The sequence below is a fragment of the Typopeltis vanoorti genome, chromosome 23, assembly GCF_054136105.1.
Source record: "Typopeltis vanoorti isolate ZY-2024b chromosome 23, IOZ_Tvanoo_1.0, whole genome shotgun sequence".
Taxonomy (NCBI): domain Eukaryota; kingdom Metazoa; phylum Arthropoda; class Arachnida; order Uropygi; family Thelyphonidae; genus Typopeltis; species Typopeltis vanoorti.
The window spans coordinates 27,383,126-27,404,079 of record NC_143571.1 but is presented as its reverse complement, the minus strand read 5'-3'; the positions used below and the strand labels follow the sequence as shown (position 1 = coordinate 27,404,079).

At 37.5% G+C, this 20,954-nt stretch overlaps 1 protein-coding gene across 1 annotated transcript in view; it reads left to right on the top strand.

Annotated features, from left to right (window-relative positions):
- The window catches only part of LOC150093712 (centrosomal protein of 290 kDa-like), a 462,999-nt gene that overhangs the window by 339,363 nt on the left and 102,682 nt on the right, over window positions 1-20,954 (top strand). Inside the window, exon 21 of the mRNA XM_090412505.1 lies at window positions 2,891-3,002. Within this exon, the coding sequence (XP_090268631.1) occupies window positions 2,891-3,002 (112 nt within the window). The remainder of the gene's footprint in view (window positions 1-2,890; window positions 3,003-20,954) is intronic.

The following is a 20,954-nucleotide window of genomic DNA, read 5'->3' as shown; positions in this document are numbered from 1 at the left end:
AATTGTTTCTTTTTTTGCAGCTCAAGCTTAATAGTGTTATTCATCCATTTAACCCCTACCTGATTTATTATTCGGACTCTTGGTATACAGTCAACCATTGCCTCCTGCAAACAGTTCTTAACCACCTCCCATGCACTATCAACATCCAGCCCTTGCAGTTTTACATGCCATGGCATTGAGCCAACCACACACCTAAGCTTGTCATACTTACCAGCCCGGTAATTCCACATGTACCCTGTCTTAATTGTAAATTCGACTCCTTTAGCCACCTCCCAAGTCATGATCTTATGGTCCCTCTCACCAATTGGTGGCAACATGGTCATGTTCGTTACAGCTACATTCTCAGTTGCAATTACTAGGTCCAGCACTCTCTGCCCCCTGGTATTTTCCAATACATGTTGCCATAGATAGTTGTCCCTTAATAACTGCATAAAATCCAATTCCTTCCTCCCATGTGCCCTTTCCTCTTTCCAGTCAATGTTACCTTAATTGAAATCACCCATAATAATTACCCTCCTTCCACTCATTTCTTCTATTTGCTTATGCATACTATCCCCACCATCCACTCCATCACCCGGTCTATAGCAGCACCCAATTGTATATTTTGTTCTGCTAGATTCTATCTCACACCAAACAGCCTCAAATGTGCTTTTTTCCCCATCCTGCAGTTCAACTTCTATACTCCTTGGCTGAAGCTCATCAGCTATCATCAATAACACTCCTCCCCCCTTTTTATTCACCCTGTCACTCCTGAACACGCTATACCCATCGCATTCAATCCCACTAGTTTTATCATCTTCTGTCAGCCATGTTTCACTAATACCGACAACCTGTGGCCTGGAAGTGCCAACCATGGCCAAAAACTCTTCCTTCTTGTTCCTAATACTCCTGGCATTAGTGTACATGAATCGCAGAAGCCCATTTGTCCCATCCCTACTTTGATGCCTTATACTAACTATCCCATTCTGATTTGTTGTCCGTCGTACTCGCCCGGGCATAATATACTCATTCATACACTTAACTGCCCTCCCCAAAGTCTGCATATCTACTCTCCCCCTCTTAATAAATCTAGTTTCCCTGAGTCTGTACATCCACTTCCACATCATTCATCAACACTCTTTCAAGTCTCCGTACACCAACTCCATTCAAATGTAACCCATCCATCTTATATAAGTCCTTTCGCCCATCGAACTCATTCCACACATCCACAAATTCCACACCACTCTCCATGCATAACCCACGCATAAAGTCATTGGCAATTATGGCCCTCCTTCTAAACACTTCGTTGTCATACCGCGGTAAGATACTCACAATCCTAACTCTCTCACTCTTCTCTTTTGCTACCTCAAACAACTCCCTCACATCCTCTATCATTTCCATTTTGTCCTCTTTCAAATCATTCGTTCCTGCCACGATTATCATCTCTTTCACCCTCTGTTTTTGCAGTCGAATAGATTTGCTGACGTCCTTTATGTTCGCACCCGGCTGGTACGACTTCGTTAAACTCTCAATTATTATGCCTCTTAATAGCGAATCCCCATACAGCACTCGCTCCTTCATTTTATTGACGTTTACGAACATTCTATTATTTGCCGTCACAGACTTCCGCTGGTTATTTGTCGGTACGTTCAACACACATTTTTCCATATGCTCCAGTTGTCTTTTGGCTCTGTGTATCGCGCCATTCAAACGGGCAATTTCGCTACTCGCATTTATCTCACCATTTTCATTATCGATCAAATCATCCATTCTTTCTGTGTTTCTACCTTCATTTACACTTTCAGCGACGCTCTCACACCTATCTGGCACTACCACGCAATTCTCTAGTACACCGCCATTTTCTACATTCTGACTACCGTTAACGATATCAGTCTCGATGCACGAAACATGCTTGAAGTCCTCATTCTCTTTACACTTTCTACACATATTAACTCCACTATCACTTTCTAACCAGACTCCTACCGCTCTTCGCAATCTATTCTATAATACAATAAATTCTATAATACAAGGAATCAAACAGTTTAAAATATTATTACAATTAAGAAAAAAAACATATGATAAAATTATGTTTACTTATTAAAAAACTAAACTAAAAGTGGAGGGAGAGGGGGGAAGGAGTAGGGAAAGGAAATGAGAGAAACAAACTTTTGAACTTTAACGATACAGAAGCCTTTAATGTGCACATTACCTAGGTAAAATGCGGAAAACTCTTGATTCCGCACGTTAACAGAGCAAATCAGTTAATCTGCAGATTAGCTAGGTAATGTGCACATTAACGGTTTTCGCACTTTAGCGGTAACATATACAATATGATATTTATTGATAAGTCTAAAAAAAGTTTAGTGTATTTTGTTTGGCATATTACCTTATATATGAACATTCGGTCTCCTGTCCTAACATATGATTACTGTAAACAATTGACTTTCACAGAAATGAAGTGATTTGCATGACTGTCATATTAATTTTAGGTTATTTTTTTGGGAAGGGAGTGTTCCTCCCCCAAAACAAATAATGCATGCAATTCCCAATCTTGCTCCCCCCCCCCCCCCCACACACAGCATTGATGTTTATAACTAGTGATCCCATGCAGAGTATTGGTTATAAATAAGCCAACGCTGCAATAAATATACAAGAAGCTGAGGAGGACTTTGACATGCTAATATGAATGTGATTTAAAACTTAACATGTTTAATTTATATTTCAAAATTTTAAGATTGTTTAAATCTAATGTAACATAAATAAAATCTCTTCTCTGATTATTTTTCTGAAAATAATTGGTGTGTGGGGGGGGGATTCCTTCTTAACCTGTCATAATTGCCAAGATATCCTATAAAAATTTTAAAAAAAAGTAGTGAAATGAAAATATTGAATATTTTTTTTTTAATTACAGGAAAATATTCATCCAATTGAAAAAGAAAATTTATTTTTAAAAAATGAACTTGGAAAAGTCCATAAAAAATACTGTGCACTTGAAAAGATGCTTGAAAGATTTCAAATGAAAGGTAATTACATTTTTATATATTTTTGGAATAAGCAACTAAAAATTACCTTAGAGTCATTCCTCTTGTTGATATTTAATTATGCAGAAAAAAAAATTAAATATTAGGCTACACTGTGGAAAATGATTGGTATGCAACTTTTAGTTGCCTGAGGATAAATATGAAGAGAAGCTGGAGTGGTTGAGCAGTGTACATTTCGATTGAAGGCGTGTATGCCTTGCATTATTCAAATGAAGATTTGAAGATTTCAAACGAAAGGTAATTACATTTAAGTATATTTTTATATATTTTTGGAATAAGCAACTAAAAATTCCTCTTGTTGATATTTAATTATGCAGAAAACAATTATTAAATATTAGGCTACACTTCAGAAAATGATTGGTATGCAACTTTTAGTTGCCTGAGGATAAATTTGAAGAGAAGCTGGAGTTGGTTGAGCAGTGTACATTTGGATTGAAGGTGTGTGTGTGTGTGTGTGTGTGTGTGAGAGAGAGAGAGAGAGAGAGTGTGGAAGAGAAAGTAAAGTATAGAAGCAGGATACAGTGAGTAAGAGGAGGCAGAGAGTATAGAAGCAGGATACGATAAGTAAGGATAGAGCCTTAAAGAATACAGTTACTCTGTAAGTAGAATAAAGAGAGATGGTATTGGTAGGATAGTAAACACTGGTAATATCTGAGGACCAGAGGTTTACAGTAATTGGAAGGCTGGAGAGATTATGAAGTATATGGTGGAGTAGCACAAGAAAGTAATGATTCGAGCACCATATGAAGTATTTACATGTGCTGCTATGTTTATATGCTAATTTAGGGAATATCAAGAATAAGGGTGAAGTATTTATAGCATTCATTCAGTTAATTTGCTTAAACCTTATTGGTATATGCAAAACTTGATTAACTCAGGATGATATACAATCAAGAATAATAATGGAGTAATATAGAATCTTTCTAAATGAAAAGTAAGGCAAGAAAGAATGAAAGAAATGGTGATAATGATAGCAGAGAACTTATGCCTATACAGAGAGGAGACTGTAAAAAGTTTTTTTTATTGGGTATAAATTGAATTAATCTTGCCAAGAAATTTTACTGTAAGCAAACAAAGTTAGCACATGAATTATTTTCACAACTAGGCCACTTGTATATAGAGGTATCTAATAATGCAAAGCACACTTCCTTTTGGACATGTAGAGTGCTATGTATTATAGAGTGCTATGCTGCTATCCAGACAGGTTTCGACATTTATTCAGGTCTCATCAGTAGGAGTCAGACCGAGAAGCAATACCAAAGTTGAAGTGATGCAGAAGTCATATATTTCCCTTAAATATATGACTTCTGTAGTCAAGTAGTCGTATATTCAAGTAGTAAAAAGGTGTCTTATTATTAAAATACTCTGGATTAAGAAAGTTGTAGAAAGTTTTTCACTTGGTTATAAATTAAATTAATCTTGCCAAGAAAATATATACTTGTTTAATCCTTTATCCAAGTGTAAGCTAACAAAGTTTCTGCATGAAGTATCTGCATGACTAGGCGACTTGTATGTAGAGGCTAATGACTTTACATTAACAAAGCAATAAAACAAAGTCCATCCTTTTGGATGTATGTAATTCTATGCATTATGGGAAGAGGTCACCCATAGGTGTGTGTGCTTTGCATCAAGGGATACCAAGGCAGTTAATGTGATGAGCTTCTATATACAAGCAGCCCAGTCATGAAGGTACTTCATTTACAAATTTTGTTTGCTTACACTTAGATAAAGGATTCAACAGGAATATATTTTCTTGGCAAGATAAATTTAATTTATAACCAAGTAAAAAATCTTTTTGCAATTATTTCTAATTCAGAGGATTTTAATAATTAGATGATACATCTTTTTGCTACTTGTATATGGAAAACATGACTTCAGCTTTACTTCAGCCTTTGTATTCCTTCTGTTAATGGCTCCCACTGATGAGACCTATAATATCCAAAGGCATGCAGGAGGACAATGTTAACAATAGACAGGAAATACTGTGCATGTGTAAGATAATCCTTTATCTAAGAATTTTTAGATACTACAAATGTATATTATGATACTTTCCATGAATATTTAAGCAAATGGACTTATCATTTCTAGCCATTGAGGTGTATAAATGTTTATGCTCTATCCAACAAAACAGTTAGATGATGATTCTTCCAGAAATTGCAACTATATTTATGCGGTGTCCAGTAAATCATAATAGCTTGCAAACATATGCTTCACATGCTAACATTCTTTGCTTACACTTGGATAAAGAATTAAACCAAGAATATAATTTGTTGACATCTCTAATTTATAGTATAATTGAGCAAAAAAACTTTCATCTTTCTGTAATCCATAGTATTTAATAATAAGGTAACACCTTTTGACTATTTGTATATGGGAAATACATGACTTCTACATTACTTTAACCTTGGTATCTCTTCTGGGTATGGATCTCACTGATGACATTTAATAATGTTTGTCCTTGGGTTCTTGCTTCCTGGGGAAGTAGAGAGGATCTGCTTGGTGACAGGTTTTTGCCTGTCACTGGTTGTGCCACTGCTGAGTGTCCTGTCCTGATGTGATTCAGGAACAGGAGTGATGAGTTTAGTAGTGATCCTTTAGGGTCACTCGGTGAGATTTAGAGCAGGATGACCAGATGTCCCTTTTTTAGACTCTGGTCCCATTGTCCCGACAAAACCTTAACGGGATGCTAATCGTCCCTTTTTATTAACTTTAGCCTGTTTTGTCCCTTTTTTGAATTTGTAGCATGGCTTCATTCTTGTATGTTTGAATATGGAAAGGATAATGTCTTTGCTGGTGACATGTGATAGCTTGAGATCGAAAACATGCATGCTATGACGATTATCAACTGTTATGAATGCACTCTTTGTGATAGAATGAAAATGCTGCAACCAGATGCAGCAATGCTGCCAGGTTACTTTGTCTACCATACCATCGTTTTGTGCTTCTTATGCCGGTCTGTTAGTAATTGTGAAAGTTATATTGTGAGTGGTAATATTTTATGATGCCAAAAAGGAAGTGTAGTTTCACTTGGGATTTAAAAGAATATCCCTTCTTGAAAGACGGTGAAACAACAAACAAGTTGCAATGTACTGTGTGTGGTTCAGTTTTTTCAATTGAACATGGAGGCCATTCTGATATTAAACAGCATTTGATGAAGCAAAAACATAAATTGGCAGCTGCTGCTCACAGTTCAAATCAAGATACTACATCATTTTTCACGAAAAATTCAAAAGGGAAATTAACTGATGAAAGTAAATGTCTTGCAACTCAAGAAGGTTTGTATGCATTTCTTGTAGTGAAACATACCTTTCTTTGAGGTCAATGGACTGCACCTCTGCAATAGTGAGAAATTTATTTCAAAAGAAATGTACATGTGGGCGAACAAAGTGCCAATCAATTTTAGTGAATGTCCCTGGCACCTTACGCAATGCGAGAAATAGCAATTGAATTGAAACAAGCCAAATATGTGTCAGTTATGGTAGACACATCAAGCCACAGAGATTTGAAGTTGGTGCCTGTCCTTGTTAGGTACTTCATCCTAAATAAAGGTATTCAGGTTAAAGTGATAGATTTTCAGAACATAACAGGAGAAACAGCGGAACTGCTTGCAAATCATATACTGGATATTTTGCAGAAACAGCAGCTGACTGAGAAAATTATTGCATTTTCTGCAGATAACTGCAACACCAACTTCAGTTGGATACAAACGAGGTGGTTTCAAAGAGAGGGTTAAAAATGAACGTTCATGCTATTGGTTGGCTGTGCTGCTTGTGTTGTTTATAATGGTGTACAGGCAAGTGCTGATATTTTGCCTATTGATATCGAAACAATTGTAAATAAAATATTTCAGAATTTCCACATTTACCGTGAGAGTAGAGGAATTGAAGAATTTCTGCGCATTTACAGAAATTGAATTCAAGCGTGTTCTAAGTAGTGTACAAAGAAGATGGTTATCATTACTACCACTGTGAATAGGATTATTGACATGTATGATGGACTCAGATCTTACTTTTTATCACAAAATAAATGCCCTACATTGTTGAAATCATTTTTCAGTAACCAACAATCAATACTTTGGCCTCCATTTCATGCAAAGCCAACTGAAAATATTCTCAGCAACAATAATGAAAATAGGAAGGGAAAACATTTCGGCAACTGAAGTGGTAGAAGAATTGGAATTGCCCAGACAGAAAATTACAAATAGGAAAGCTGAGAACTTTCAAACATTTAAAATGTCATCAATTATTTCAGAGTTCAAAGATGAGGGCATCTTTGATGAAAAAGAATTTTTAGGCACTGCAAATTTATTTTGTGATACTTTCCTTGAATATTTAAGCAAATGGACTTATCATTTCCAGCCATTGAAAGCATTTCACTGGATTAAGTTGAGCTGAAGTTGCAAGCAGCCTAACAGCAATCAGTGATGAAGATGAATTATTTGACGAAGTTAGCCATATAAATAATGTTGTGAACTCCAAGATGGAAGAATACGAATGCAGAAGTGGACAAAAAGTGATGTGACGAGTTTAAGGTGCTCCAAGAAAAAAGCATTCACTACAGAAACATACTGCCAGTTGTTGCATTTGTTATGGCAATCCCCAGGAACAAATGCAGCTGCAGAGAGAATTTTTGCTCCCATGAGTTTTTTGTGGTCTGATGAAAGGAACCGCTTCAACACCAAGACTATGAAAGCAATAATTTTTTATTTATTTATTATTTTTTTTATTGTATTATTGGGCCCATATTCGAGAGGTTGGCTGATCAACGTATAGTATTTAGTACCGTATATGGTTAGTGGGTTAGGAAAGAAGAAACTTATTGACAATCGATTTAAAAACCTGTATATTGTATTCCTTGGGAAATACATCAGAGGAAGACTGTTCCACAGTACAGCAGTAGCAGGGATGAAGGTGGAGCAAAAGAAACTTGTTCTGTGGGTTTCAAGGTGTACTTTGAAAAGATGTTGGGTGGCAGCTGTGCATGTTCCAACAGGCTTAATACAGAATGGGAGAATTATTGATGCTGTTTCAGATGAACATTTTCCATGGAAATATTTATAGAATATACAAATTACAGAGACTTAACGTCTATGTGAAAGTGAGGGGAGTGAGTTGGTAATAGTGGGTCATTTATCACTCTAATTGCTCTCCTCTGTATTGAGTCAAGCATTTGAGGGAGCTTTTAGGAGCTGCACTACAAATGTGAGAGCAGTTCGATAGCTGGGCACATTTGTGATTTGTATAAGGTTAACAGCTGTTTAGAGCGAAGTAACATCTTGAGCTGAAGAGAAATACTAGTTTTTTTTGGAAGCTGAGGATGCAATGGTTATGATGTATTTATGCTAGGAGAGGCCTGATGTCAAGGTAATTCCAAGAAGAGAAATCTCATCTTGTCTGGGAATTTGAGTGCTATCAAAAATAATACTGTGGGAAAATGGTTCTTTTTTGTGGGAAATAAGACAGAATTGGGTTTTACTAGCGTTGAAGTTGACGAGGTTTTCTGAGCCCCATTGGAGGATGGCTTGGAGGTCAGAATTAAGGGAAGTTTTGGTTGATGTTCTGTGGGTTAAAGTGAGTTGTGTAGGGTAAGGTTTATCAAATGAAAGGGAGGAATGCAATGTGCTGTCATCTGCAAAACTGTATATTGGGTTGGAGGTCAACCGAAGTAGGTCATTGATATACAGAAGGAAGAGGGTCGTTGAGAGAACTGAACCTTATGGGACCCCAACATTAGTTGAATGGTGAGAGGATAGGGAGCTGTCTACCATCACACATAGTGTGCGTCCAGTCAGAAAGCTGGCAATTCATCTGCAGAAGTCCTGAGACAGTACAAATGGTGGGAGTTTGCTTAGTAAGTTTTTGTGCAGACCCGGTCAAAGGCTTTAGAGATATCGAGTGCAACCACTTAGGATTTGCCAAATTTCTCCATGACATTTGTCCAGAGATGGGTGATATATGAGAGCAGATCACATGTTGTTTGGCATTGACTGAATCCGTACTGGTGGTTGCTTAATAGTTGGATACCTTCAAGGTAGAGTAGGAGTTCAGAATTGATGGTTTCTCCATCACTTTAGATAGGACTGAGGTGAGTGAGATAGGGCAAGATGGCGGCGATTTGTTACCATTTTTAGGAATAATTCCGTAGCATCTTTAATTTATTTTGAATATAGGCCATTTTCCAGGCTTTGGGATATATATACACTAGTGGAGTAAGAGAGTATTTACAGGTGACATAGGATAGGAGTCAGTTCTGTGCAGACCTTCAGGACAATTTGAGGAATGCCATTATGGCCAGGAGCTTTTTTTATGTGGAATTTAGACAACAGATTTATGATCTCTTTCTGGCAAAAGGATACAGGGTACATTGTATATTGGGCAGTTGGAATGACTTTGGTGTTTGCCATTGTCAGTTATGCATGCATTGGAGGCAAAATGTGAAGCCAGGAGATTAGCTTTTTCTGTGGGTGATGTTGCAATTGAGCCATCAGGGTATGATGGAGTGGGAATAGCGTAGGGCAAAAGTTATGACTAATTGCTTGGACTAGAGACCAAAAGGAATGTCTGCCATTTGGACAGGCTGCAAGTTTCCAGCTTTTTGCCCATTCAAATTCTGTTTTGGAAGCTTTGATAATTTTCTTGCACCTGTTTCGGGCTTTATTGTGATCAAGACACACTTTGACATTTTATGTATTAACTTTTATGAGTACATCTTGAAAGAACCAACACTTTTGGAAGAAATAATGTCTTCATATAAATATAATGATAATGCTGATACTCCATAATTATAATGCACATTTCAGTATATACATTCAGTATATGCACACTTCAGTATTCAGTATATATGTACTGTAATTATAATTATATATTATTCCATTTTTAAGGATAAAGGTGACCTGCAGGCACATGAACGGTATAAAGTGCAGGCCAGAAGGGTAACGAGTGTGGTGAAAAAAGCAAAAACGGATTATGATAGGAAATTAGCCATGCAAGCTAAAGAGAATCCCAAACAGTTCTTTCAATATGCTGCTAGTAAAAGAAAAACTGTACACGGCAGAATGATTTTAAGGAACACGATGGTAGGGAGGTCACTGAATCAGCCGATATAGTGGAATTACTGAGTGAGCACTTTGCAAGAGTATATCATCCAGATAGTGACATTGAAGGAATGAAGGAACCATTAGTTTATATGGGAATTGTGGTGAATGAAGTGGAGGTGAATAGTCTATTACAGAACCTTAATGTGAATACATCTGTGGGATTGGATGGTATATCAGCACAGGTCTTATGTGAAGTGGCTAAAGAATTGTCAGTTCCCTTGACTTTATTGTTTAATCTGAGTCTCAGGTCTGATTTAGTCCCAAAGGGGTGGAAAGAGGGGAAAATAGTTCCACTGCATAAAGGAGGATCCAAGACTACTGTTGCAAATTACTGACCGATCAGCATATTAGGAGTTGTTATCAAGGTCTTGGAGAAAGTAGTCAAAGAAAAAATACAGGAATGGATTGATGAAAATGAGATAATGTATGGGGGACAGCATGGTTTTGTGAAGGGTAGATCATGCCTCAGTAACTTGCTCAGGTTTTATAACACATAGTTACGGCTGAACTGGATAAGGGTAATGGGTTTACAGTGATACTGCTGGACCTGGCTAAGGCCTTTGACAGGATACCACATGGAAGTCTAATCCATAAACTGCAATGTATGGGAATGGATATAGGGTTGGTGAGATGGATAGGAGGGCAGTTGATGGAGAGATACCAGAGAGTAGTTTACTCAGGAATAGAGTCCAAAAGACAGCCTGTGACTAGTGGTGTACTGCAGGGTTCTGTTCTTGGACCACTGCTGTTTAATTTGTTCATTAATGATATAGGAAAGGATCTGAGAGGAACGGTTCATTTGTTCACTGATGATGCTAAGTTGGGTAGGGCAATAGTGAATGCAGAAGATGTCAAAATTTTGCAGGATGATTTGGATAGATTGGTGTTCTGGGCTAAGGAGAATGGATGTCAATTTAATATGGAAAAATATAAGGTTATGCATTTTTGGGGTGAAAAGATTAGCAGCAATATATCACATCAGTGGAACTGTACTCCAGGGGATTGATGAGGCCAGGGACTTGGGAGTGTTGGTGGATAGGGATTTGAAGTTTAGGGTGGCACATCGCAAAAGTGGCTAAATCATCTCATCAAATCACTTGGATGCTGAAGAATACTTTGACGAGCAGAGATAAGCAAGTTATTGTTCCTCTGTATCGAGCCTTGATAAGACCCCATCTAGATTACTGTGCCGAGATCTGGTCACCTAGGTTTCTTCTTGATGGGGAGGAGGTTGAGAGGGTCCAGAAGCGAGCGACCAAGATGATAGCAGGTCTATGGAATGAACCTTATGAAAACAGGTTGAAGATTTGTGGGTTGCAGAAATTGGTTGATAGGCGGAAAAGGGGAGATATGATTGAGACATTCAAATTGCTGAAGGGTTTTTATAGGATTAATTCAGAGGATATTTTTGAGAACAGTACTGGTGGTGGGAGGACTAGGGGACATCCATAGAAGCTGGGGAAAAGTGTGGTTATTAAGGGTGTTAGAGCTGGGTTTTTTTACTTTTAGAGTGGTGAATGAATAAGCTGCCTGTGTCTGTTGTGGGTGCTGTGACAGTGAATGAGTTCAAGGCAAAGTATGATAGATACTGTGTGAATGTCAAATAGTTGTGATGGACATGATGTTTAGGGCCTCCCTCGATGAGTCTAAGGACTCCTTGGAGTCGCCCGTAATAATAATAATTTTTATCTAGAGCATACCAGAAGTGTCCCATTTTTGTCCCTTTTTTTTTTAATTGCTGAAAAATTCAAAATGTTTCTGTTTTTTTTTTTTTTTATTGTTGTTTTGAAAATCTGGTCACCCTAATTTAGATTGATCTTGTAGATCACTAAGAGTTTTTGGAGAGGCATCTCTGCACTTTCATGTACCTCAGTAGAAGTCGAAACCAGTCTGGTTAGTGGCTCTTTCCATAATGCATAGCATTATACATGTCTGAAAGGCTGTCTGAGATACTAAGGCAGTTGATGCGAGGTCATTAGCCTCTATATACAAGTTGCTCAGTTGTGAAGATTCTTCATGCAAAAACATTGTTTACTTACACTCGGATAAAGGATTAAACCAAGACTATAATTTCTTAGAATCTTTAAATTATTTCAAAAATATGTCTTGGCAGTGCTCCACTAGCAAACTTATGGAGGATTTACATATCTAATCTCCAGGCTTACATTTATATAAGAAGAAGAAGGGAAGAAGTTGATGTTATAAACATGTTCCATGCTGTGGGATTTAAGTAGAACTGGATTAAGATCTGACATGCTGATGTTATAAACATCAGCATGTTTATAACTCCAAGCTCTCTTTGTTCAGAGTGATGACTATCTAGCCACACATTACAGCTTTTAATCTGCTATAGCCCTACTAATGGTAAGAAATACACAAAACGAGGATGTGGAGGATGAGGAAGAGGAAGGAGGAGGAGAAACAGCAGCTGGAGAACAGGATATTTCAATGAAAATTCATACATATGAACAGGCTCTTCATTACATCAGTGAAGTAATGCAGTTTGCAATTGAATCAAACTTTTCCAGCCTTCTTGAACTATTGTATACAGTTAAGGACTGCATTCAAACAGATATGATCACAAAAAAGTGGAAACAAGTTTCTTTGTTGGATCTGTGGAAGAAATCTCAAAATGTGCAGTGTAATATAGCATTAATACAGTACTTTAATAATGTGTTATTATTATTATTACTATTATTTTAATAACATAGGTCTACAAGTGGGGTGCTTAAGGGTCAAAGCTGTATAACTGAGAGGAGACCTCCACATAGCCTTTAAAGGAATGCAGAGAACCGACCAGGGCTTCTGACCTAATGTCCAATCCTCACCTTCTCGTGGTGCACCCTGTTGGGTATCTACTTTGATACTGAACGAACGAGGATGGGCTGGCAATTTGGGATTTAGCCGACCAAATTGTATTCTTATTGGTTAAACCAAAATAAAAAATGATGGTACAACATGACAAAATTTCGTGCCGGCTGGGGCGTCGCCCGGTTAAACAAGGCCCCCGTTGTTTTCGCCAGGGAACCAGGGCGAACAGCGAAAAGTCAGCTACTGGAACAAATCTGAAAACAAACCCCAACTCAACATCACCAGAGTTAAAGATCGGTACTATCAACGTAAGAAGCCTGAATGGCAAAGAAATGGAGCTAGCTGAGGAATTAGATAAGTACCAGATCGACATAATAAGGGTGACTGAAACAAAAAAGACCAAAACTGGTGAGATCTTTCTGAGCAATAAATACAAAATGTTATATTCAGGCAATAACAATCAAGGAAAAGAAGGAGTAGCCATAGTATTCAACACAAAATACGAGGCTAATCTTCTTGAATGGCAGTCAGTCTCAAGTAGAGTAATGTGGGCAAATATGAGAGTGGGGAACTGGACAATGAGACTTATTTGTGCCTATGGTCCCACAGAAGGTTCTACTAAGGTAGAAGTGGAGGAATTTTTTGAGGCTTTAGAAAAAGCAACTGACACAATGAAAAAGGAAAAGTTGGTCCTTGTTGGGGATCTAAATAGTAGAGTAGGAAATGATTGTGAGACATACAAAAATATTTTGGGAAAATTTGGAGAAAAGAGCAAAGCTAATAATAATGGCAAATATCTGTTGGATTTCTGCTCAGGACATGCACTGGTTATTACTAACACCATGTTCCAACATAAAAATGTGCACAAATTCACATGGAGAGAAGAGGCTAGGAATAAGAAAAGTCTCATTGACTATGTTATTGTTGATAGTGATGTTTTCTCCCTGGTGCAGGACACCAGAGTGTACAGAGGATTTGAAATTGGAAGTGATCACTATTTAGTCTTGAGCAGGATAAAATTGAATTTCATATTGAAAAGAATAACATGTAAGAAAGTTTTAAAGCGAATAAAAGTTGAGCAGCTCTCAGATGTAAACTGTAGACTAAAATACAGAAATATTATTGAAAAGAAAATGAAAGAGTTTGAGAACAGGAATCAAACCTTGGAGATTCAGTGGCAAACTCTGAAGGAAACATTGATTGATTCTGCCAGAGGGGCATGTGGTGAGGTTGTGTGCAAAGATAAAAAAATCAGAACTCCCTGGTGGACACAGGAAGTTAAAGAGGCAGTGAAGGAAAAGAAGAAAGCATATCAAAAGTTCCTGGCAAATAAGTCAGCTTTTACTCTTACAGAATACAGAGACAAATGTAAGAAAGCTAAACAGTGTGTAAAACTAGCTAAACAAAAGTCATGGGAGGACTTTGGCAAGAATATAGAAAATAAATATCAAGAAGGTGGCAAAATATTCTGGAGGTTGTTGAAGAAGCTTAGGAATGGAGGAAAGAGTGCTGTAAAAGGAATTAGAGATGATAAAGGTGAAATGAAAACAGGAGAAAAAGATATCCTTGAAGTATGGAGTAATTACTTTGAAAAACTGCTAAATGAAACAAGCAGTGATGACAGCACAGTGGTAAAAAACACTGACCAGGCATGCAGTCAGGAATACATATCCATACTTGAAGTAGAAAAAGCCATCAAAGGCTTGAAATGTGGAAAGGCAGCAGGAGTAGATGATATTCGACCAGAAATGCTGAAGTATGGTGGTATAAGAGTCTTACAGTGGCTGTACTGCATAGTTCAGAAAGCCTGGACAGAGGGACGAATTCCCGATGATTGGAGTAGAGCTCTCATAGTACCCATATATAAAAAGGGAAATAAAACTGAATGTGAGAATTACAGAGGTATTTCCCTACTGAGTGTTCCTGGCAAGATCTATGCAAGTATACTTGAGAAACGGCTGAGAAGAATTGTGGAAGAAAAGCTTGGTGAAGAACAAGCTGGATTCAGGCCAAATAGAGGCTGTCAGGATCAGATCTTCACTTTACGACAGATAGTCGAGAAAGCATGGGAATATAACAAAAATCTGTATTTTAAGTTTTGTCGATTTGGAAAAGGCATATGACAAGGTGCCAAGAGAGAAGCTATTCAATACGCTGCAGTTATATGGTGTCAATGGGGCATTATATCAAGCAATACTTAGTCTTTATTTGAGTTGTGAGTCAGCAGTTAGAATTGAAGGAAGTACAGGAAGATGGTTTAATGTTAAATCTGGTGTGAGACAAGGATGTACATTATCCCCTCTGTTATTCATTATCTATATGGATCACATTATGAAGGAATGTGGTATTAAACCTGATATCAAAATTGGAGATGTTAATGTCAGCTCTTTGCTTTATGCGGATGATGTTATACTTCTAAATAAATCCGCTACAAGTCTGCAAGATTCTCTGACTAAATTGAATAGCTGTTGTAATAGATATGGTATGAAGGTCAGCAATAAAAAGACAAAGACAATGAAAATAGGCAGAATCATTGAAAATGTCAACTGTGTTGTTAATGGAGAACCTGTGGAACAAGTAAAACATTTCAGCTACTTAGGCACAATTTTTACTGAAGATGGTAAACTAAATATAGAAATAGACAACAGAATCAGCAAAACTGGTATCGTGGGAAGTCAATTGAATAAATTCATATGGAATAAGAAAGAAATTAGTCAGAACACTAAATTAGCTGTATACAAGACTGTGTTCAAACCGATTTTAACTTATGGATCTGAGAGCTGGGTTAGAAGTAAAACACTTGACCAAAGACTAGAGACCGCAGATATGAGAGGCCTGAGAAAGATTAGAGGCGTGAACAGATGGCATCAATGGCAATATCATATTAAAAATGAGGATATTAGGAAAGAACTTGACATTGTCAGCATCCCTGAATGCGTTAGCAGAGCTAATCTCAGGTGGTATGGTCACTTAAATAGAAAGGGAGAGGAAAGATTAGCAAAACAAGTGTTCTCTGCCAGGTTGGCAGGAAAACGACCCAGAGGAAGACCAAGATATAGGTGGATTGATACGGTACAAAGTGCCTTAGACGATAGAAATATAAGATCTGATAATGTTGGAGTCTTGACAAGTAACAGACTGATTTGGAGGAAAATTGTAGATAGGAAGTTAGTAATGATGTAATTTTTTCATGTAGTACTGTCATATCCTGTACACCCCTTGAGGGTACATGGCAGGAATTTGATGATGATGAGGTCTACAAGTATCACCTACTCACAAGAGCCAGCGCCCCCAATTTTCGCTCATAAACGGTATACAAAACATTGACCCAATTTTCCAGTCTTCTAAGGTTTCACTTTCCTTTTCTTTTACTAAAGCCATATACTTAAAACCGTCATCTTCCCTGCTTAGCTGTACTTAAATAAATATTACAGAAGCTGAAGAAAATCAGTTATATAGTTAACTGAAGTAATCCTATACAAATTTTATTTCTTCTAGCCGATACCAAGAAGTTAAAAAGAATGTCTTCAGCTATCAAAGAAGCATTGACGTTTTCAACTTCCATTGTTAAAATTTTGCCGTTTAAGCAGTACAGCTTCAAAAATCCATAAAATATTGCAGAGCAATCAGATATGTGCAGACCTTCTCTACTAATATCTAGGTTTTCATTTCCCACCATTTGGAATAAATGATTATAAAGCTCCATCAGCTGAGATTATTCCTACAACATTCTGTGCTTAACTGTAAGACTTGTATAGCATTCCGGAATTGTGAGATTGTTTCCATTAATAACAGCAAAACTTGGTATAAGGAAATCTTTAATCTCTTCTTCATGAACTTCCACTGTTTGGGTACTAACAGTAACACTTTGTTTAATAACTTACTGGAGTTCGAAGAATTCCCTAACAGGAGGGATCTTTCTTGGAGAATTGCATATGGTCACCATAAATTATTAAGTATATTACAAAAATATTAAGTAAATGTCATCAAATGGAGTTACTTTAACGTCAGTGATCCAACTTGTGACATCTGTCACAAATTGGAAACAGTAGAACATGCATTCTACAGCTGCCCTCTTGCATTGTATATTTGGAATACATTATATAATGTGTTTGGCATTCCATTATTTACCACTGAACAGATTCTTTTTTTTTTTTTGTGGTACTCCCATGCACCTCTCAGCAATAGGAAGTGAATTTTGATTTTTATAATTAATGAGTTAAAATACCATTTATGGAAAGTGAGGAAAAAATCATGGATTAGAAAACCAGCAACAGGGCTTATTGTTCAGTCAGACAATTTTGTATTTAGAAAGAAGCATTCTAGTTGAGACCAAATTATTGGATAGGTAGTAGTAGACCACCCATATTATGCCATATTCACAAGGTGGAGATAAAATTGTGTCTCATTTTATTATGATAGGTTTTTTAAATGGCTCCATCCTCTTAGTTCACTGTCATCTTTGATTATTTGCAGGGATGACTGGAGAGCAATTCCAAGCAGAGAAGCCAAAAGCCAACCCGAGGCAGTTAACTTAGATAAAGCTAACCACCTGGGTATGAGTTATCTCTGGACTTTAGTTTCAATTGGTTTTTCGGTTGTTCAACTGTGTGAGACTAGTGAAAAAGAAAAAAGGATAGCTGGCTACATGATGATATAAAAGAGCTTTGATCATTTGCAGGGATGACTGGAGAGCAATTCCAAGCAGAGAAGCCAACCCGAGGCAGTTAACTTAGATAAAGCTAACCACCTGGGTATGAGTTATCTCTGGACTTTAGTTTCAATTGGTTTTTCAGTTGTTCAACTGTGTGAGACTAGTGAAAAAGAAAAAAGGATAGCCTTTGGCTACATGATGATATAAAAGAGCTTTGATCATTTGCAGGGATGACTGGAGAGCAATTCCAAGCAGAGAAGCCAACCCGAGGCAGTTAACTTAGATAAAGCTAACCACCTGGGTATGAGTTATCTCTGGACTTTAGTTTCAATTGGTTTTTTGGTTGTTCAACTGTGTGAGACTAGTGAAAAAGAAAAAAGGATAGCCTTTGGCTACATGATGATATAAAAGAGCTTTGATCATTTGCAGGGATGACTGGAGAGCAATTCCAAGCAGAGAAGCCAACCCAAGGCAGTTAACTTAGATAAAGCTAACCACCTGGGTATGCGTTATCTCTGAACTTTAGTTTCAATTGGTTTTTTGGTTGTTCAGCTGTGTGAGACTAGTGAAAAAGAAAAAAGGATAGCCTTTGGCTACATGATGATATTATTATTATTATTATTATTATTATTATTGTTCCGGGAAACTCCAAGGAGTCGACAGACTCATCGAGGGAGGCCCTAACATCATGTCAAGAACAACTATTCAACATTCACACAGTATCTATCATACCTTGCCTTGAACTCATTCATGGTCGTAGCACCCACAACAGACTCTGGAAGCTTATTCCACTCATTTACCACTCTCCAAGTAAAGAACCTAGCTCTAACACCCTTGTCAACCAAGCTCTTGCCCAGCTTCCATGCATGGCCCCTAGTCCTCCCACCACCAGTCATATTTTCAAAAATATCTTCTGGATCAATCTTATAAAAACCCTTCAGTAATTTGAATGTCTCAATCATATCACCCCTCCTTCGCCTATCGTCCAATTTCTGCAACCCACAAATCTTCAACCTATTCTCATAAGGTTCATTCCACAGACCTGCTATCATCTTGGTCACTCGTCTCTGGACCCTCTCCACTTCCTCCCCATCACGAAGAAACCCTGGTGCCCATAGCTGGGCACAGAAGTCCAGATGGGGTCTTATCAAGGCTCGATACAGAGGAACAACAACTTGTTCGTCTCTGCATGTTAAAGTATTTTTCAGAAGCCAAGTGATTTGGTGAGCTGTTTTAGTTACTTTTGCAATGTGCCCCCTAAACTTCAACTCCCTATCCACCAACACTCGCAAATCCCTGGCCTCATCAATCTCCTGGAGTATGATTCCACCAATGCGATATACTGCTGCTATTCTTTTCACCCCAAAGTGCATAACCTTACACTTTGCCACATTAAATTGACATCCATTTTTCCTAGCCCAGTCCTCCAAACTATCCAAATCATCCTGTAAAATTTTGACATCTTGTGCACTCACAATTGCTCTACCCAACTTTGCATCATCAGCAAACAAGTGAACACTTCCTCTCAGATCCTTTCCAATATCATTGATGAACAAATTGAAAAGCAGTAGTCACAAGACGTCTTTTAGACTCCACTCCCTAATAAACCACTCTTTGATATCTCTCCTTCAACTACCCTCTTATCCATCTCACCAACCCTATATCTATACCCATCTGCTCCAGTTTACTGATTAGGGTTCCATGTGGTATCCTATCAAAGGCCTTGGCAAGGTCCAGTAGTATCACTGTAAACCCATTACCCCTATCCAGTTCAGCCGTCACTGTGTTATAAAACGTGAGCAAGTTACTGAGGCATGATCTACCCTTCACAAAACCATGTTGTCCCCCATACAATATCCCATTTTCATCTATCCAATCCTGTATTCTTTTCTTGACTAATTTCTCTAAGACCTTGACAATGATTCCTGATATGTTAATCGGTCGGTAATTTACAACAGCAGTCTTGGAACCACCTTTATGCAGTGGAACTATTTTCCCCTCTTTCCACCCGCTCGGGACTAACCCAGACCCGAGACTCAAATTAAACAAAATGGTCAAGGGTACTGACAATTCATTAGCTGCTTCTCGTACAACACGAGCTGGTATACCATCCAATCCCACAGATGTATTGACATTGAGGTTATGCAATAGACTACTCACCTCCACTTCATTAACCACAATTCCCGTATAATCTACTGGTTTATTCGTTTCTGCAATGTCACCACCTGGATGATATACTTTTGCAAAGTGCTCACTCAGTAACTCAACTATCTCAAGTGATATAAAAGAGCTTTGATCATTTGCAGGGATGACTGGAGAGCAATTCCAAGCAGAGAAGCCAACCCGAGGCAGTTAAGTTAAATAAAGCTAACCACCTGGGTATGAGTTATCTCTGGACTTTAGTTTCAATTGGTTTTTTGGTTGTTCAATTGTGTGAGACTAGTGAAAAAAAAAAAAAAGGATAACCTTTGGCTACATGACGATATTAAAGAGCTATGGCCTTTTTTCTCTCTCTCTCATACTAATCCATCTGTCTTTCTTTCTCCTAATACTATCAGGCTCTCTTGTTTACATAACTATTCTAGGCCTATGATGAACACGCCTTTACTTTTTCACCTAAATAAAAGTCCAAACCAGTCTGAGGAGTGACATTTTCCCATAATGCATAGCTTTATACATGCATTTCCCATAGTGCAATTAATGTGAAGTCATTAGCCTCTATATATATATACAAGTGGCCTAGTCATGAAGATTATTCATGCACAAACTTTGTTTGCTTGCACTTGGATAAAGGATTAAACAAGAATATAATTTCTTGGCAAGATTAAATTAACTCAAAGAGGAGGTGAATAATTTCAAGTTGTCATGTTTATAGTGATGTGATGATTTGTAGGCTATTGCTAAGAGGCTGAGATAAATAGACAAGATATATAATAAGATGTTGTTGCAATCCTATTAATAAAAGTACAGTAGTTTTTTTTTATGAGACTCTCACCCATGGAAAGTTTATTTGTAAAACCAATAGTACATATGTACCATGGGTGGGCTGAATCTAATCCACAGGAGGAGAGGATTAAATTCCTCTCCTTTAAAACCGAAAGTCTGGCTTAGATACGGCGACGATGTTTTCGCTATCTGGCCTCATCACCGCCAGACACTAGACACTTTCTTTAGCTACCTAAACAAACAACACAAATGCATACAATTCACAATTGAGATTGAAAAACTGAAGATGAAATACTTAAAGATGAATTAAAAGTTATCAGCAATACCTTCCTAAAAAATGGTTACAGCCAAAATACTATCAACAAAATTCTGTACAGGACCTCACTTAAAAAAAAAATAAACAAGACTATAATAAAACTCTAACAAT